Here is a 20,308-nt window from a genome sequence, read left to right on the forward strand (position 1 = left end):
TGGGCTGTGGATCACAGGGTGAAGAGTGGGGGTCACCCAGAGTCATAATCCAGTGAGATATCTGTGTCACCTCTTATAGTTTTCCTGTAATCTGAGCTCAAAGATGAGAATATATAGAGTACAGTAGAGTAAATTGTGCAAAGTTTACTATCAATTTTCTCAAAAACCGTACAGTAATTTTGGCTGTGGATCACAGGGTGAAGAGTGGCGACAGCCTAGAGTCAGAATCCAGTGAAATATCTGCGTCACCTCTTACAGTTTTCCTGTAATCGGAACTCAAAGATGTCAATATGTAGAGTACAGTAAAGCAAAATGGGAAGATTTTACTATCAATTTTCTCAAAAACTGTACAGTAATTTTTGCTGTGGATGACAGGGTGCAGAGTGGAGATGGCCTAGATTCATAATCCAGTGAAATATCTGCGTCACCTCTTATGGTTTTCCTGTAATCTGAGCTCAAAGATGAGAATATATAGAGTATAGTACAGTAAATTGTGCAAAGTTTACTATCAATTTTCTCAAAATCCGTACAGTAATTTTGGCTGTGGATCACAGGGTGCAGAGTGGGGGTCACCCAGAGTCATAATCCAGTGAAATATCTGCGTCACCTCTTACAGTTTTCCTGTAATCTGAGGTCAAAGATGAGGATATTAAAAGTACAGTAGAGTAAATTGTGCAAAGTTTACTATCAATTTTCTCAAAAACCGTACAGTAATTTTGGCTGTGGATCACAGGGTGAAGAGTGGCGACAGCCTAGAGTCAGAATACAGTGAGATATCTGCGTCACCTCTTATAGTTTTCCTGTAATCTGAGCTCAAAGATGTCAATATGTAGAGTACAGTAAAGCAAAATGGGAAGATTTTACCATGAATTTTCTCAAAAACTGTACAGTAATTTTGGCTGTGGATGACAGGGTGAAGAGTGGCGACAGCCTAGATTCAGAATCCAGTGAAATATCTGCGTCACCTCTTATAGTTTTCCTGTAATCTGAGCTCAAAGATGTCAATATGTAGAGTACAGTAAAGCAAAATGGGAAGATTTTACCATGAATTTTCTCAAAAACTGTACAGTAATTTTGGCTGTGGATGACAGGGTGCAGAGTGGCGACAGCCTAGATTCAGAATCCAGTGAAATATCTGCGTCACCTCTTATAGTTTTCCTGTAATCTGAGCTCAAAGATGTCGATATGTAGAGTACAGTAAAGCAAAATGGGAAGATTTTACTATCAATTTTCTCAAAAACTGTACAGTAATTTTTGCTGTGGATCACAGGGTGCAGAGTGGGGGTCACCCAGAGTCATAATCCAGTGAGATATCTGCGTCACCTCTTACAGTTTTCCTGTAATCTAAGCTCAAAGATGAGAATATATAGAGTACAGTAGAGTAAATTGTGCAAAGTTTACTATCAATTTTCTCAAAATCCGTACAGTAATTTTGGCTGTGGATCACAGGGTGAAGAGTGGAGATGGCCTAGATTCATAATCCAGTGAAATATCTGCGTCACCTCTTACAGTTTTCCTGTAATCGGAGATCAAAGATGTCAATATGTAGAGTACAGTAAAGCAAAATGGGAAGATTTTACTATCAATTTTCTCAAAAACTGTACAGTAATTTTGGCTGTGGATCACAGCATGCAGAGTGGGGGTCACCCAGAGTCAGAATCCAGTGAGATATCTGCGTCACCTCTTTCAGTTTTCCTGTAATCTGAGCTCAAAGATGAGGACATTAAAAGTATAGTTGAGTAAATTGGGTAAATTTTATTGTTAATTTTCTCTGAATCATACAGTAATTTGGGCTGTGGATCACAGGGGTGAAAGTGGAGATTAACCAAAACTGGGAGTGGATTGTGAAGTAAAATAGTGTCAGGACAGAAAACACTGCGTTTCTAAGCCAGTCGGCACCTATACCGTAATATGCGTAAGAGTAGTGCAACAACATTTTAGGTGCGGCTGGCGGGGCGGCTAGCTTGACTGCGACTTCGTAAGTGAGGGCTCACTTGACCGCAGTGTTAACCGCTATGTCAGAGCGACTTCATAGCAGGCAGAAGAGATAAACTCTGTGGTATTGCGCGTCCGGTGGAGCGTTACATCGTCACATGAGCGTTAACGCCCTCATTGCTTCTGTCGGCGTGCCTTAGCGGTGGGCTGACAGGGTTTGTTGGTTTCAAATGCACGGAATGGCACCAAAAGCAACGTGAACTTGGTTGCAGTTCTGAACAGAGTCGCTCCCCGCCGATTTAACGTCATCTGTCCGACAGCGCTGCTGGTAAGTGAGGCCGTTTAGGCCCCCCTTTTGGGCAAGCGAGCTATGTGTGTGTATTTGTGTGAATTTTGTTAGTCTTAAAAATACCCCAGACCTATTGGAGCCGAGTTATTATGGATCACAAGATTTAATTTGGCTGGCACAAGTCATCTCTGTGTGATGCTGTCCTTTTAGTGCTGGCAGCACGCTAGATGTAGACAGGAAACCCTTGAGTGCACGAGAATGACATGTCTCACATATATTCCCTGCAATCAGTGACATTGAATCTAACTTGAAATGGAATTTAAGTTTGGCAAGTATATCAAGAGCCCGGATTCTTGGTGGAAAAAACAAAAGCAGGCAGCGACAGATATACTTTTGGTCGGAGCTGATAAATTCAGATCGTGGAGATCGACGTCTCCTGATTATCTGCCTCCCTGTTTGAGCTTGTTTTAGACGTGTAGCTCCACAGTAATATTACAGCCATGCAAACTTTCAAAGCAAAGTCGTAGTGTGTGTTTTTTTGTTCTTGTCTGTTTCACTCATTGATGACACGTAATCTTTTTTTTAGATGCGAATGCCTGTTTTGTCCTTTGTGGTGATCACTCTGGTCACTTAGTCATTGACTGGGACAACAAACAGACTTTTGTGATGATCAGCGTGATCAAAGTCCTATTGACCTATTTTTTGGGTTGCTGATGTGAAGAGGCCGCTTGTGGATTTTGGATCAGTAGCAAAAAAGAAGAACACACTGGAAAATATTGCGACCTATTGCATTAACTTTTTACTATTCCTTTATTCTTGGTGTTCTCTATCATGCGGCACTGGGTCTGCTATAATCTATGTGCTGCAGTCCATTTTATTAGTGGCTTTCTACTGTGAACATTGTCTGCTGTTCTTATTATATTTGATATTAATGCTCTTAACTGTATTATTTTATTGTTTTTTTGTAAAGCACTTTGGTATGCCTAGGCTTTTAATGTGCTCTATAAATAAAGGTTGTTGTTGTTGTTTGTTAAGAATCGGCATTAATATAAGAGCAATTAGCACGACTGTGTTGAACTGGAAGATGTAAGTAAGTAAGAACGTAAAATAGATTCTTATAACACTTTTCAAACAGCATGCAACAAATAAATATACAAATACAAAAAGACAACGGTAATATCCGCTGGTTGAGAGCAGGCCTAAACAAATACTGTAAGTCTTGAGCTTCCCCGTTTAAAAGAGCCGCTCATGATGACTCAAGTAGAGTACAAATTCTCCTGAAATCTTAACATCAGAATATCAGTCTGCATTAGAGTTGCACACCTCTCTTTTGACGACATCCTTGTTCCCACTTGCTGTTGTCCAGGGCAGTAAATGTCATGCTGTAAAAGTTGCAATGATGAATGAATGAATGATTGAAAGACGCTTTTGAAGATATACCTGCATTCATACTCCTTAATATTTGCCATAATAACCTTGGACTCTAATATTTGACTGCATTCAAAGGTCATTGATAAGGTTTATTATACACTTATATGGGATTTTACGAACTAAATTCCCTTGGAGCTTGCGTCATGTTGAGCTACACACCTTTGCAACTTCTGTGACTAAGAGAACAGGCGAGAGTAGCTTTAAATGGATTACTAATCCATTCCTGTTACACTTCCCTTTTTCATTTTTTCCCTGTTCTGTTTCCTTGGTAGTTTAGGCATGGCTGAATTTTAGATCAGGATGGCTGTGGAGTCTCCAATGTCAACCATCTGAAAGAGTATGTAGGATTAGATGGGAATGGAAAATGTATTTACAAAGCATATTTTATTATATGCAAACTCAAAGTGCAGTGTCCTTTTTCTGTGTTTAGTCTCCTTCATGGCAGTGACTTTAGTTTTTTCTTCTTCTACAGATATCATATATAATCGAGATTAATGATATGAAGTGTGTGGCAACTTGAAGGTAATCATTAAATATGGTCTCTGCAGTACTGACTCATTTCTGCTTGAATCAATTAGCTGGGCTCAAAGCTGGGCTCAAAAAATATTATAAACACACATCTGTCCCCAAAACATTGATGTCAGGCAAACCTAATCATTCCCTGACCCTGCAAGCACACTGGAAAGCTTGAGGAGCTTTTCACAGATTTTATTTTATTTTTTATTCACAACGGAACAAAATGAAGCTGGGATGGAACTGGGAAAAGCCTGTGTAAGCAGTGCCCACAGGACTCTTGTGTACTTTGGTCAATTGCGCGTTAGATATGTCTCTGTTAAAAAAGCCGTACCAGAGACGATAGAGAAGGACGTTCGCAGAACACTTGTTTTACTTTGGGTTTTTTTTTTTAATGTTGCTTCTTTATTCCAGTGGTTGTAGGAGAAACATCAGATTAAATACCTCATTAATTACAGCATATCTTGGTTCGCTTTCAGATCGAATATTTTCCATTTACTCCTCAACACTCAGATTAAGTCTCCCACGTTGCCCTTCCAAACACTGTACACTATCCCAGGGTCAACACACGAAAAACGTAAACAAATCAGACATGAATTTAGAGCTCCGAGCTTATGAAATTTTGTAAGTCATTCTTATGCAAGTCTAAATGAAGGCCTACTTTTACGCAGCTGCTTCCTTTTGTCTGATCTGGTATCTCTTTACCTTCTTGATGGAATTAATTTTGTTGTTTGTGTACGACACTTAGTAGCCATGTCACCATGGAAATCCTTTTTTTTTTTGTATACGTGCAGAAGGGTGCAGCGTGCAGATGCCTTCATGTCTGTTCTTCACACGGTGGAGATAATATGTGTAGATAATTGCCTGCAGATGTCAAACTGTGTAGTGAATGAGAGATTGGATGGTCAATGAGGCTGGAAATGGACAGCTGCTGCCAGAAATAAAACTTAAACAAATTGGATCTTTTAATAAAACAATAAAAACCTAATTCATTTCCAAAAGTACACACACAAACACACGCACACACATACATGGTGTTTACAGCATATCGATTACTCTAATTTTGAGCAATGTGTCAGTTTTTTCGTGTCATAACCCATAATTGTTTTTTTTTTCTGTGTGAGGAAGTTAAGAAGACTGTCTTGTGGCATCGTTAAGTACTGCAAATTTGTATTTTGTATAATTAAGATTTGATTTCCTCGATGTGAGCCATCATGCAGCCTTGAAGAAGTTCCTGTTATGGAGGTACTTCCTCATGTTCCAAGAGTACAACACACTGACAAACATGGGAAAACACCCAAGTATTTACTTCCAATATTCCTTTATGCCATTGCTGTTATAGCAACAGATTGAAACTGAATACTTTAGGTCTTTTGAAACATGTTGCCACTTGAAACAACTAGAAAAAAAGATGTACACAGCAAAATCTCCAGTGTTAAATTAACACTGGAGAGTAGGGCTGGGCGATATGACCCAAAATTCATATCTCGATATTTTTTAGCTGGATGGCGATATAAGATATATATCTCGATTTTTTTTTTTAAGCCATAAAGTAAGAACAAAAAGAGAGTTCTTAGTCAAAGCTGTGTCCCAGATGTCACACAGGCACTTTTATTAACATACAGCACAGATGTACATGAAAAATTACTCAAAATTAAATTATGAGCATTCATTAAATAATAATGCTCCATAAATAAAAGAAAACAAGGTTGTTTTTGTGCTAAACAAAGAGCTCACAATTGTGCAGTCAAAATGTAAACTAAAAGACGCTGAGCGTAATAACAAAGACAGACAGATTTCACAGCTGCTCTGTTCCCAAGTTTTACTGTGTGACTGATAGCCTGGAGTTTGAAATCCGCTTCATAACCACGTCTCTTACAGGTGCCATTTATGGTCCTTATACACACACAATACGGTAATATTACGTTGATGCACAGTACATATCACTCCGCGAAGCTCCTCGGTAGCCGTAATGCGCCGACAATCTATCAAGCGGTGCAGCTCCGTAGCTTACCAAAGTCGTACTCAAACATTTTTGACAGATTGCTGAGCGCCGTGTACCACATAAAATCAGTTCGCGGCCATCAAGCACAACCAGAATTCATACATAAGGCGCGCTATCAACTTTTGAGAGAATGAAAGGATTTTAGGGTTAGCGCTGTTAGCTCGTTAGCATGTTTAGCTCGTTAGCACGTTGACGCCGTCCAGCCCCACGCATGGGGCGATGCGCAGTAACTCGTTAACGGAGATTTGCCGTGTCCGTCTTGTCGCTGCCTGCATGTGAAGCGATGGGGGAGGAGGGGGAGTTGTCTTCAGTGAAGGCGAGGCGGAGTAACGTTGCGTAGAGACAAAAGTGGACGAAAGAGAGGCAAACTTGCGGCTCCACAACTATAATTATAACGTAACATAGACTATATCGATATAAAGGATATTGTCACATCTTATATCTCGTATAAAAATATATCGATATGTTTTAAAAACTCGATATATCGCCCAGCTCTACTGGAGAGTGTCTATATGGGTCCACACCTCTGAGTGTTAAATACAACACTGTTGAGTGTTAAATTAACACTTTTGACAGTGTTATATGTTTAAAAGTAACCTAGTCAGTTTTGAAGATTAACAATGGCTAACACTGAGCAGTGCTGATTTTCTAACGCTGGAAAATAACTCAAAATGTTAGAAATATTCCAGTGTTAGAAAATCAGCACTGTTCCTTGGGTGTTCGTCTTGTAATCGGAAGGTTGCCGGTTCGAGCCCTGGCTCGGACAGTCTCGGTCGTTGTGTCCTTGGGCAAGACACTCCATCTACCGCCTACTGGTGATGGCCAGAGGGGCCGATGGCGCGATATGGCAGCCTCGCCTCTGTCAGTCTGCCTCAGGGCAGCTGTGGCTACAACTGTAGCTTGCCTTCACCAGTGTATGAATGTGAGAGTGAATGAATAGTGGTATTATAAAGCACTTTGAGGGGTCCTGAAAAGCGCTATATAAATGCAATCCATTACGGTATTATTAGAGGTTGAGGGAAACAACCTGTTATTTGAAAAGGATTTTAGAGGAAAAAGGCCATTTTGGACAATTTTTTATCTTCCCGCTGACCGTGTTGGTCCCATAATTACCATAAATATTGCGTCAGGGAGGCCTGGTATTCAAGAATTACTGTTAAATTGTCCATTTCGCATAATATATAGTTACAATTTACTGTCTTGTAATTTATGCATATGATTAGGTCTAGCAGCCAAGCTACTGAAATTGAAACTTTAAAATGGAAGCTTGCAACTCTTTAATTTTGGGTTTGCCTAACAATGTGCCAACCTAGGGCGTCACCAGCTGGAGGGGTGGCAAAGAGGAGGAAGATGAAGAAATGTTTTATTTTCTTTCCTGCATATATTCTCTAGTCTGTTACTAATATTCACTGAATCTCATATATTTTTTAAAGACTTTGCTCAAGCTGCTGTAAACATAAAATCAAGGGAGTGTATGGAGAGGCTAGAGAGGCTATGTTTACAAGGCTATAAGAGCTGACTCTCACATAATAATTTTTACAAGCACAGGGGAGATGATAAAAATTTGAGGCAACAATGGTAACCATGAAAACAGAGCCACCACAGGAAAGGGCAACAAAGATCTCAGTGATTCTTGAGAGACAAAACATGTCCGCCAGATAAAACCCAATTTTGGGGTAAAAAATATGCATATAAGTGTTAACTCAACTGACTAAAAGACAAACCAAGGCAATGAGTATAAAACAAAAGTATGATTTTGCATTTTATCATACATATATATTTATTTTTAATGGTACAATACATTACCAGTACCTTAAAAATCCATTGTCCAGAAGCAGGTGTGATAATATTAAAATACAGAAAAAAAACTAAAAGTTATGTAAAATTAAACATCATGGCTCTCGTCACGAAGTATTTAAGTCAATAACTTATATAATATCAAAATATGCAATTGAAAATTTGTTTTTACATATTTTTTAAGTGATTAAAATTGTGTCCAGAGTTTTTGTCAACACCATCAGATTTTTTTAAAAGTACAAAAAAATCAGGAATTATTGTGGGTAGCTTACACTCTGAGGACCCCTTTACCACTTCCTGTTTGATACACATGCCATGAGGTCACTGCTGTGATAAGTTTTTTAAATTTTTATTTCATTTATGGCATACCTTTCTGTAACAACAATGCGTCAACACCAAAGTCGATGAAATGCAAGATTTTATTTTATTTTTTTGTAAAAAAAGCTTCATTTAGGTGGATTGTAGAGGTCATAAGCAACTGATGAAAAACAAGATGGCTTCTGTCAGAAAAAGATGTGTTATGAGAGAAAGTAGGGTATTTTGTCAGCACCATCGGATGTCAACACCATCAGGATTTTTGTCTGACTGTGTTGACCCTTTTTCTAATGGTGTTGACAAATGCCACAAAAGTGTGCTATTCATCAATTAAATTAAGTTATTTTTTATTAATATTTCAGTCATATTACTTCCTGTGTATTTTACTGATATTTCTGCTTTACAGGTGTGTCGAATATTATCGAATTTGCCTTATCTTGAATCTCATTGTTTATGTATACATTATTAATCCTGTAGGAAAATGCTTAGTCCTCTGCATTTAACCCACTCACTCAGTGATGCAGTAGGCAGCTACAAATCCAGGATAACCGCTGTTCTTTGGATTTGAACGCCCAACCTTCCGATTATGTGGCGTCTACTGAGCTATCTCTGCCCCGAGAGCTGGTCTTTAAGTGATGATGTCGACTTTTGTTTTTCTCCCTCCCTCACGCTCACACACACACAGCGGGAGGGGCGGTCCCACACGTTTTCCCTGCAGCAAGGACTACACCGCCCATGAGGCTACAGTCTTAAAGGGCCATGCCTGTAACACTATGCTGTCGTTTAAATCATTTTTCGTATAACAATTTAAAAAAAATATTTCTTCACATCAATATGCGGCCGCAAATAGAGGTGATGTGGGCCACAAATGGTCTGCGGGCCGCGAGTTTGAGGCCCCTGGTTTAGAGCAGGGCGATATGGCCAAAAATATTTATCACGATATATATTTGAAAATTTGCGATAACGATATAACTGACGATATAATTGATGCGAGACAAAATACAACTCCACAACATTACTAGCGCAAAAAGACAACCTTCCATTTATTTTCACTTAAACAAGAAGCTGGTTTTTATGTACATTAAAGCTTTATAAAAATGTAACAATGCAAATGCAAATTCCTTGCTGAAAGTTTAACCAAAAGGCATTTCCAGTAGAAATGGGCTGACATATCCTGAGCATAACTATGTATAATATCCACTGAAGTTAAAAAGAGGTGCTTTGCAACATTAAACTGCAGTGTGCAGTACGTATTTTTTGGTGCACGGGATTATAACGCACATTAAGCGAAACAAAGCAGTCAGATAAATCAAACTTTATTAAACTCATTCTTCTTGCTTCCTCCACTTCTGTACCATTGATTCATTAATGTTGAATTCTCTGGCAGCTGCTCTATTCCCATGTTGTTGCAGTATATTAATGACTAACCTTGTATTGTGGATGGATTATCTTAGTTGTTCTCCTGACTGAAGTTTGGTCCGTTTACAGCATCCTGCCATGCGATTGCATTTGTCTCTAACCATGAGGAACCTTCGCGTTAACTTTTATAAGTGGAAAAGTGTTAGTGTTCGTCCTCCAGCTTCACTGTTTATGTTATGCTAACATAGCTGTGTCGCCAGCGATCACGTAGCACATCATTATATACCAGCTAGCCCAACTTCAGTAACCCTACAAACGTCACTGCTGTTTAGTTTCCTGTCTTCATTTATGTTGGAAGTGATAGCAGAGCTGTACGTTTGAATTTTTTCAGAAATCTCTGTCAGAACATGCTATATCATGCTTAGGTAACTAGCGAAACTAGCGAGCTAACTTCCGCTAGCTTCCTGCTAACTTCTAACTTCGTTAAATGTAATAAATTTTGTTTTCATGGATGCCTGGAAGTTAAACTTCATAGTTACACCTGGTAAAGCAGCAATGCTGATCGTTTTATTAAAGATGAAAGAATTTAGACAGTTTTGAACACTCAGTGATGCTGCAGTGTTCGTTTGACCTGAAGTATACGGAGTTTAGGACCCAGATTACTCCAAGACTTAAGAGCATCTTAGTCCGACAAATACGACAATAACGATAGCCGCTTGCATGTTCTGCAAAAACATGTGCTTTGTCGTGTATCTGACGGACAAACACCAAACCAGTTCCACATCACTGAAGTTGCACCATTTTTACAAACCAATTCTGGTTCATCTGTTTCACTCAACAATCGGCCATGTGCGTATGAAAACAAAGGCACTGCGCATGCGCGTTTTACTCATATTCTATCGCGATATTTCATTTTCCTATCGTTGCCTAACATTATACCGGTATTACCGTGAACGGTATAATATGGCCCAGCCCTACCCTGGTTTATGTTACGCTAACATAGCTGTGTCGCTAGCGATCAACTAGCACATCATTATATACCAGCTAGTCCAACTTCAGTAACCTGACAAAAGTCACTGCTGTTTAGTTTTCTGTCTTCATTTATGTTGGAATGTAGGTGGAAACCAGCTAGCTAACTTCTAACTCAGCCACACTGATCGTTTTATTAAAGATGAAAGAATTTAGATAGTTTGTAACTCGCAGTGATGCTGCTGAGTTCCTTTGACGTTGGGATATGCAGCGGAGTTTGGACCTGGAAACGGCTAATGACATCAGACTTAAAGACCGGATAGCATTTCTATTGCTTAATACATAATTGTGTTGTGAATATTGATCCTTAATCTGTATAAATGCATATGGTTCAGAAAAATTATAGTAATTACAAAATGGTACATTTCAGGCTAGAATGGCTAAGGGGAACCTGTCAGTAATGGAATGAAAGAGGAGGAGCAGGGAGTATCAAAAAAGGAGAAAAAAAATTAACAGCCACCCTGAGTTGAAGGAAGAGTTTTTCATAAAGGAAAGGCACAAAAGCCCTGTACTTCTCCAGCAAAAACCATAAATTATTAAAAAATGTTACACCTGGGAGATTGGACCAAAACTTGGTGAGACAGCCAAACTTTGTACAACAATTATATTTAAATATATTTTTGAAAAATCAAAAAATATATTTTAGAAAATTAAAGCCTGTTTTGTCCCTAATCTCAGGAATCACTGATCTACTGTACATTCTGAAATTATGATAATGTCACTGATGTGGCAACTTAGCCAATCCAGACAATTTGATATTTTATCATCTATCACTCAAAATGCTTACTCTACAGTGAGCATAAAAGACCCTTAAGTATGCTTATTGCTGCCAGAGGTATACAGATAGCGTGCTTCTAGCTGTTTGTAGGAGTCTTTCCTCAGGGTGTTTTAAAATACTTGTTGACTTTTGTGGATTCCAACTATTGCATTAAAAACTGTTGCTCTCTGTTTTTTGCCTAACAGTTTGACACGACATGATGGTAAAATTACAATATTTATTTTAATTGTCAGATCCAGTTACATTATGTAAGTTTACTGTAGTTATTGTGATCTGTTTGCTAAAGTATGAAAATGACAAACCCAATTGAATCTGCCCGGGGTACAAGGATATCATGGTGATGTCTGTACGAAGACATGTTCTCACACTGGTTCAAAATGAATGAACAGGGCAAACACGAGTGAGTGAAATTACCATTGATCATATTCTTACTCACAAGGCCTGTAACACAGTAATATAAAAATAATAATGGATTGCATTTATATAGCACTTTTCTAGACACTCAAAGCGCTTTACAGTTCCACTATTCATTCACTCTCACATTCACACACTGGTGGAGGCAAACCACAGCTGTAGCCACAGCTGCCCTGGGGCAGACTGACAGAAGCAAGGCTGCCATATCGCACCATCGGCCCCTCAGGCCAACACCAGTAGGCGGTAGGGTGAAGTGTCTTGCCCAAGGACACAACGACCAGGACAGACAGACCTTCTGGTCAAACCGGCAACCTTCTGGTTACAAGATGAGCTTCCCAACCCCTTGAATACCTTAACTAACCTTAAATACAGAGCACATATGTTGCAGTTATCTTAACCAGTGATCACATTAGCTTAAGTATTAATGATAAGTATTGCTTTGCCAGCCCTGACTTTCCTTGAGAATTTTGGTGGAAACAGTTTAAACCAATACATCACTGACAACAAATTTCCCATGGAGTACTGTTGCTGGAATTACTTCCCCTGTGCTTTTCCGTGGTAGCTGCCTGACTCATCTATAATCACTGCAGTCTGTGACTGGCCTCTTAAGTGGTCTGTCTGGATTTCTTTCCTGATCCATGATTAGACTTACAGTGATACTTTAAGGAGCATCTGTGGTGAAGGGCATTTCTGATAGGACTAAACCTTCATCTGGCTCTGCTCTGTTTGCCCTTAACATCCTGTGGAAGTTTTATTTCAGTACCAGTCAGCCTATTTCTCCACTCTGCCATCGCTCCACCCTTCCTCTAGACTGTATCTCACGCAGACAGCTATTGTGCAGCTATAGTTCATTCATCCCACAGCAATACAGTAATTTGCTATCCATGTTTCTTATTTAGTTTGCTTACTTTCTCTTCATAGCTGGAATTTTGACATGGTTCTTTAGTTAGTTTGGAGACGAGGAGAAAAGGATATCAAAGTTAATATGTTTACTGTGCAGGCTTTCTCTGTTTGCCTTTATATGACTGATCGCAGTTTCATTTTACTGCAGGGAAAATCCCAGACTGATTACATAGGAACAACTGAGGACCCAGCCTTTTGAAATGAAAGAAGAAAAAGGTAAGATGTCCTGTTTGTTTGTTTTAAACCACTGGTTGGTTCCTGAGGAGTTTTGTTTCATTTAGTGATCAGTGTGCAAGTGTTAATAAAGACGTTTGTTAGGAGAATGTGTAATTATGGTGCATTAAAAAGTCTTAAAACGGTCTTGCATACCCAACCAAATTTCTGTTAATGTTCCGTACAGCAGTATTTCCATTTTTGAATGTAGAAGTGTGAAAAATGTCACTGTATCACTGAAAATGTCACTTAAGTGGCAATTTAGCTGATCTGGACAATTTGATCTCAAGAAATTATCAATAAAAATGTTTCATTTGCGGTGAGCAGAAAAGTAGCATGATTCTAGCTGTTTGTAGGAGTTTTTAAGAGAGTTTTGTGGATTTTTTAAGATTGCACAAAAGCTGTACGTCTCTGTTTTGAGCACCAGAACATACCATTAGCCAGAACATAACAGTAAATCACAATATGTATTCCATCCTCTTGTAGTGGCGGGTGAGGCTCCAGTAATGCTCACTACCCACAGCAGTTGCTTGCGGCAAGATACGTTGCAGTTGCCGTGTCAGATAGTGATGTAGCTGGCCTGAATGCTCTTGATGGTGCTTGTGTAGGATGTGGTGAGGTTGGGAGAAGGGAAGCTTCCTTCCTTCAGCTGTATCACAAAGTTCACTCTCTGCTGAGATATCTTTGATAAGGAGTTCTTCAGTTATGTGCAAGGAAGTTGGTGGTCCAAACCATCTCCACAGCAGAGCCGTTGATGATGAGCGAGGGTGGGATGTATGCTGACTCATCATTGCTGCTTATCATGTCCTGCACAGTTGTGTCATCAGCGTACTTCATGATGTGGTTGAGGTTGTGTGACTTAGCACAGTCATGAGTCAGCAGAGTGAAAAGCAGAGGTGTTAACACACGGCCCTGTGGAGCGCTCTGTCAGAAAGTCCACAGTGAACGTAACACATAGGGCTCTTACAGTTACAGTTATCTCCTCTCTGTCTGCGATGTCAACAGCAAAAACTCAGGAATGGCATCACATAAACATCAGGTTAATCAGCTTAGTAGGATAGTGCAGAGCCCAAAAGTGTGAGGTTGTGAGTTGAAAGCTTTAGTTTGTCTCCTTTTATGCTAAAACAATTCTTGAACTTTGTATTGCTAGAAAGTCTAACAGTGACATCCGGGCAGTGTTTAGGAAGTACTTCGATCTGACATCATTGTAATGTCTGCAAGATCTGTTCAATTTTAACTCTTAAGTCTTTTTTTTTTAAACTATGGCTCGACTGCCAAACAAACTGTTGAAATAGTTGCAGGGTTAGCAAAGGAAACGGGGAAGCAGCTTTTAGTTCATGTCTGAACTAACAAATCAGTTTGTTCAGAGAGTAACTGAGTTTATTTAAGTGAAACATCTGAAGCAAACAAATGGCTCCACAACAGTCCAGCACAACAATGAGTACAAGCGTAGAACATGTTCATCCTGTAATTCTGTGGACAGCAGGAGACCACAGTGAGGTGGAGAGGAGAAAACAAAATAACTGTGTTTTATCAAAGAAAATACAGTTGCGTTACAAGCGTGCGCCTGTCCACATTCTTCAGTTCTTTTGTGTTTTCCTGAACAATAACACAGGATCTGGAGCTGGATAGGAAGCTGGCTTCATATCCACACACACACACACACACACACACACACACACACACACACACACACACACACACACACACACACACGGCGTTACCCATATATAACTCGTCCCTGATTCAGTTGGCAGCAGCATTATATTAAATTTCATGTTGGGAGATAACCATTTTTTTTACTGTAGGTGCCCTGACTGGCCTACAGTCTATTCCAGAAGTACAATCTGCAGAGCAACCCTGTGGTAGTGTTAAGAAATTTGTACCAGTATTATATTACTGTTAATGTAGCAAATGCATGTGCACTCATGTGTATCCTAAAATAGACGTTCTGCTTTGCACTCCTTCCGCTGATTCTGAAGCATGGGCAGGCATGCTAAACTGTTTCTGAAGGACTCTGGCTTCTGTCACAAATCAGATAATAGATAAGATGTGCATTACTGAACCAAGCACAAAGTGCTAAAAATGACACTATATCCTTTCGTTCAGTGACCAGTTTATTATGAATCCGACATGGTCCAATTATAGTTTTTACTAGTTTTGTATACTTTCTTATCTTGGTTGTGTGCTTCAAGTCATTGTCCTATTGCAAAATGAACCTTTATCACACTCTGAGATCCAGAGCACTGTAGAGCAGGTTATCATCAAGGATGTCTCTGTACATTGTTGCATTCATTTTTCCATTTACCCCCACTATTGTCCTAGTTCCTGGTGCTGCAAAACATCCCCAGAGCATGATGCTATGCTTTACTGTAGGGATGGCATTTCCGCAGTGATGAACGGTGCCTGGTTTTCCCCAGACCCGAGCATTCTCTTTCCTAGCGTGTGACATACCGGCAATTTGTCATGTCCCGAGGCATCTCATAGCAATGCGAAAGGTACCCTTTGGCGTCCTTATGATACGCTCCAGATTCTCAGTTGAATCCAATAGAATGCTGCTCGCAGCGGTAACACACGCTCCAGCCCTTACCCTAACCTTAACCCTAACCATAACCTTAACCCAGTCAGATAGTGTTTTCCAAAGCAATTCATGATCAGAGAGTAAAACACATTTGCATGTATAGATTCATTCCAAACGGCTCTCATGCCTCTGAATGCGTAACATCCTGACGATTTATCTTATCGCATGGGTATGTGACGAGTTGGGATGAGAACATGTTGTCTAGACATGATGCTTGGCATCCAGACCAAAGACTTTAATCTTTGTTTCATCAAACCAAAGAATTTTGTTTCTCGTGGTCTGAAAGTCCTTCAGATGCCTTTTAATAAAAGTATTAAAAAAATTGTAAAAATGCTTAACTGTATAACTTTCAGAACTGCTTGGAGAGTGGTGAGAATGACGTTTCTGATGTAAGAAATTACATCTAAACATTACTAAAGCAACTGAGAAAAAATGCAAGGAAATAAAGTATCTACAGTTCTGACTGACAAAAGTACAAGCTGTTTTGATGAGTTGTGAGATTCAAGTAAGAAGTGCATCAGCATAATTACAAATATATTTAGTTGTGAAGTATATGTAGATAAAAATAATGAGAAATGCAATTGAGTGGGGAGAAAAGTGTTTCTGATTTGAGAACTGCATTAAGAGTAGTGAGACAACTTCTGGATGTGAGAACTGCATCAAAGTGATTGACGTTATGTAATTTTTCACAGCCTCTTCTTTGGTTTTATCAAAACCTTTGTAACTCCTACATCCATACAGTACATACAGGTCATTTTGGTCTTTTACCCTAAACCTCTTGGTGGTTCACTTTGTTCTAGACTGAAAACTAAAACAGATTATGAGCTTTGAGCTTGTGAACTACGGAATGCACTATTAGAGTTATTAAAGTTTTATATTTTCTAACGAGTCTTTCAAAGGTCTAATTTTATACTTATTTTAGTGTTTTAAAATGGTTTTTTTGTGATTAGTTTTTAGTTTAGTTTCAGCTAATTACAATAACCTTGTGCACTACTAATACATTTGAAATCTCTGGACTTTATTGAAAGTTTTAAAGAGCGCTTCAAGGCTTATTTGTATAGGTTTGCTTTTAGCTAGTGCACACTGTTGTGTGTTTTAATTTTAACTTAGAGTATTTTTAGCTGTTGCTTGTAGTTGTGAAACGCGTTGTGATCCTTCTTTTTTTAAATGCTTTGAACACATTTACATATGTGTGCAAAATGCTCTACATCTTAGTTTTCATGTCATTTGACTTTCAGATCACATTTTCAGTTGTTTTTTGTTTTGTTTTTTTACAGTAAAGGCAGTGTCATATGTGCAAATATTTGAGCTTTCTTATTCCTGTACCTACTATCAGGGTGACCACATATTGTGAAGTCATGAGAGGCTCAGCGAGCATGTGAAGATGTCCCAGAAGGCAACTAAAAGTAAGCCTTTTTGCTGTCTGTGATTGTTATTTTTTTTTTTGATGCTGTTGTTGTATTTTCATTGCATTTTTTTAACTTATTGTCTTAAGATCTTTTTTATGATTTTCTCTGTGTGAACAGCAAATTTGAGGATTGGGATTTTTAACATGCCCTAAATTCACTGTTGTTTAATGTGAGATACTGAGAGGTCAAACTGGACTTCTTGAATATTGTAGAACTTATCAGTACTATCACTTATCATCAGAACAATTTGGTTACCAGTGAGTCTTTGTCAAACAGTAACCATAATTCTGTTTAAGCCAGCATACAGATCGTGTTAGTTAAAGCAGTCCAGGCCTTGTTATTTGAATGATTCAACAGGTCTGCCAGTAATCAGGCCTGAGTGTGTTTAGTGAAACTGAACTCAGCTTTACAAAAAACCTGTTTAATCACAGTTAATTCATGATTTAACAAGGGGGCAGGGTTAATTACTTTTTCACACAAGACCAGATAGGTTTTGATAACTTTTTCCACTTAAAAACTACATTTTGTTTTGACTCAGCTTATCTTATATTATCTAATATTACCGTTTGTTTAATTATCTGAAACATATAAGTGTGTGACAAATATGCAAAAAAATAGGGAATTTAAGACGGGGGGGAAACACTTTTTCGAACCACTGTAAAATGTTACCAAAGGCTGTTGCTGGCTTTTCTCTTTACACTTTAAAAACTTTAGCGTTAAATGAATTTTGTAGCAATTTCCATGTATTCCGTGTATAATTTATTGCATGTATTTTTGCACATAAACCACTCATAACACTACAACGTATTCTTTTAAACTTGCATCAGGCTAAGTCAGGCTAAGTATATTTATCTGTTTTCAAACACCGTGCAGCACTTACTGGCTGTAATTTATTATTGAATGGAGTCCTTATCTAACTGTCAGAAAGACAGTGGTTAAAATTACCTTCCAAACTCTCTTTTTAATGGTCCTTGGGTTTATTGTTCAATGCCTTGTTATAGATGAAGCTTAAAATATTTAATCACACCTTAAATTGCCCCAAACTTCCCGCTATTAGTCCAGTTAGCAGGAAAAAACCTTTATTTACTGTACAGTGTAGCTTTACCACTGAACCTGATGAGAAGAAAGTCCAAGCACAGCAATCTTTGGAGCAGGGGTAGGCAACCTTTTTGATGGCGAGTGCCATTTAAAATTTCCCCAGAAGTCAGTGTACCATATGATTGTATTAGCAATAAATTTAATAATGCTCTATATTAACAGTTACACACTATATAGAACCACTTTATAGAATTATATTTGTTTGCAGATGTTGGCAGCTATCAGCGAATAGTTATCAGCTATTTTGAAACAAAAAAAGACACTTTTTATCCATAACAAGAACTCTATAACAGCAAATTAACTGTACAACAAAAAATACAAATGCTATTTATGGTCTCCTCACAACAATGATAAGAAAAATAAACTGGGCCAATATGGCATGTTTGTTAATACACATATTAATCTGATCTCTGGTCTCCCACTCAGAGACACAGGTCTCCGAGTGTCCAGCATTCAGACAGCTACCCGAGGACACTCATTAGAGATGGACCGATCCAATATTACGTATCGGTATCGGTCCGATACTGACGTAAATTACTGGATCGGATATCGGAGAGAAATAAAAAATGTAATCCGATCCATTAAATATCAAAAAAGCACCTCACAAAACTTGCGACACGGCGTAACTCGGCCCATAACCGTTGCACTTCGGAGCAGTGTGCTCACATGATAGAGCGGCTGTGTGTATTTGGAGCCTCACTACCAAACTCAGAGGAAGTTATCCAAGAGAGAAGTTAAGCAAGTGTGTAAGTTCATCTCTGAATGTTTGTAAAGCATTCCTGCGTTAAGCTTAACAACCAATATATGGAGCGACTGCCTCTCTCTCCTTCTCTCTCCTGCTGCTACTTCAAACGTGAAACTGATTAATGATCAGCTGATCGGCTTTCCTGTCGCGACTCCGTCTCTCTTGTTTGTTTTTGGCACACATTCGCGCCAGAAAGAGGAAACCAGCAGCTGAACAACAGCAGCACGTTTAAGCTTGATAAGCTGTTGTTAGAATTTATTTAATATTACTTTCTACACCAGGATCTTTTTCTACGTAGCTGACGGCTGGTAACTGTGCAGGGGCGGATCTAGCAAAGTTTAGCCAGGGGGGCCGATAGGGCATTAACAGGGAAAATGGGGCACAAAGACATACTTTTCTTTCTTATTCTCATTTAAAATGTGTAGCTTTTAATAAATAATTATCTGAATCTTACACCCAAAGTTTTAATCTGATGTAAAATGTATAGAAGTCCATTACTGTATATAGTAACTGTTAAGTCTAATATACCCTAGTAAGCTATAGTACTTTTTCCTTTGGGAAGATACCATCTGTGCAGTCTGCAGTTCTGTTGAAGAAAGATGTTGAATCTATTTAATTATTCTTGAAAAATAATTTAATTCTGTGCATTTTTGTTTTCACACTGCATCAAATTAAAGTTGATTACGTTGATTAAGCATCATGAGGTGGAGGGTGGGGGGTGGTTTCCTTTTTTTTTTTTGCTGGGAGTTTGCAACCCTATTAGTTAGGTTGCTTAATATTTCTGCTAAGTGCTCTTTAAAATACCAGAATAGGAAGGATTGTGTAGGTTTAAGTTTATTAGATTTATCAGTATTGCTGAACTATGAAATATTTTGGATGCAGTGTATTTTTTACATACAGGTATAACGGAATAGCTTTAGTGTTGTTGTTTATTTAAACTTGAGTATGAACTTATAAAAAATGCAGCAAGATATTAAAAAACAGTTTTATTGATTAAAAAATACACTATATCGGATTCATATCGGTATTGGCAGATATACAAATTTATGATATCGGTAGCGGACATAAAAAAGTGGTATCGTGCCATCTCTAACACTCATGTGAGAGAAAATCTGCTCACACAGATATGTGGAGCCAAATACTGTCAATAAGGCCTCTGCAATGTTGTGAAGACAGTTAAACTTGTCAGGTAGTGATGTCCAGCTGGTGAAAATGCAAGCTCCATGAACACGCACAGCTGTGGATTCCAGCTGCTTCGATGTTGCATTAACTGGTATTAACTCAGCCAGTTAATGCGAGACAAATCCAGCTGCTCATTAAAGATTTCTGGTTTGATCAGAAAAGAAAACATTGGTCCATACACCTGAAAGTCCCAAAAACGCATTGTGTCTCGAGTCTACGGATGTATCCGTGTATTTCCATGGTGCTGACGCTGCGCTGAGCGGACAGCTCCTCAGTTTCCTCTTTCTGGCGCAAAGTGGGCGATAAACAAAC

At 38.7% G+C, this 20,308-nt stretch overlaps 1 protein-coding gene across 4 annotated transcripts in view; it reads left to right on the top strand.

Annotated features, from left to right (window-relative positions):
- The first annotated feature begins 1,652 nt into the window (after positions 1-1,652).
- Positions 1,653-20,308, top strand: part of st3gal4 (ST3 beta-galactoside alpha-2,3-sialyltransferase 4) — a 39,183-nt gene continuing 20,527 nt past the window's right edge. Inside the window, exons 1-4 of one of the 4 annotated variants that reach the window (XM_082503706.1) lie at positions 1,653-2,263; positions 4,128-4,177; positions 12,917-12,984; positions 16,899-16,968. In XM_082503706.1, the coding sequence (XP_082359832.1) occupies positions 16,947-16,968 (22 nt within the window). In that variant the 5' untranslated portion in view covers positions 1,653-2,263; positions 4,128-4,177; positions 12,917-12,984; positions 16,899-16,946. Of the gene's footprint in view, positions 2,264-3,977; positions 3,993-4,127; positions 4,178-12,916; positions 12,985-16,898; positions 16,969-20,308 lie in introns of those variants that run through there. The other 3 variants (XM_082503707.1, XM_082503705.1, XM_082503708.1) reach the window with 3 other exon arrangements.

The sequence above is a fragment of the Aulonocara stuartgranti genome (assembly GCF_965226115.1).
Source record: "Aulonocara stuartgranti genome assembly, chromosome: 14".
In the NCBI taxonomy this organism is placed as follows: Eukaryota; Metazoa; Chordata; class Actinopteri; order Cichliformes; family Cichlidae; genus Aulonocara; species Aulonocara stuartgranti.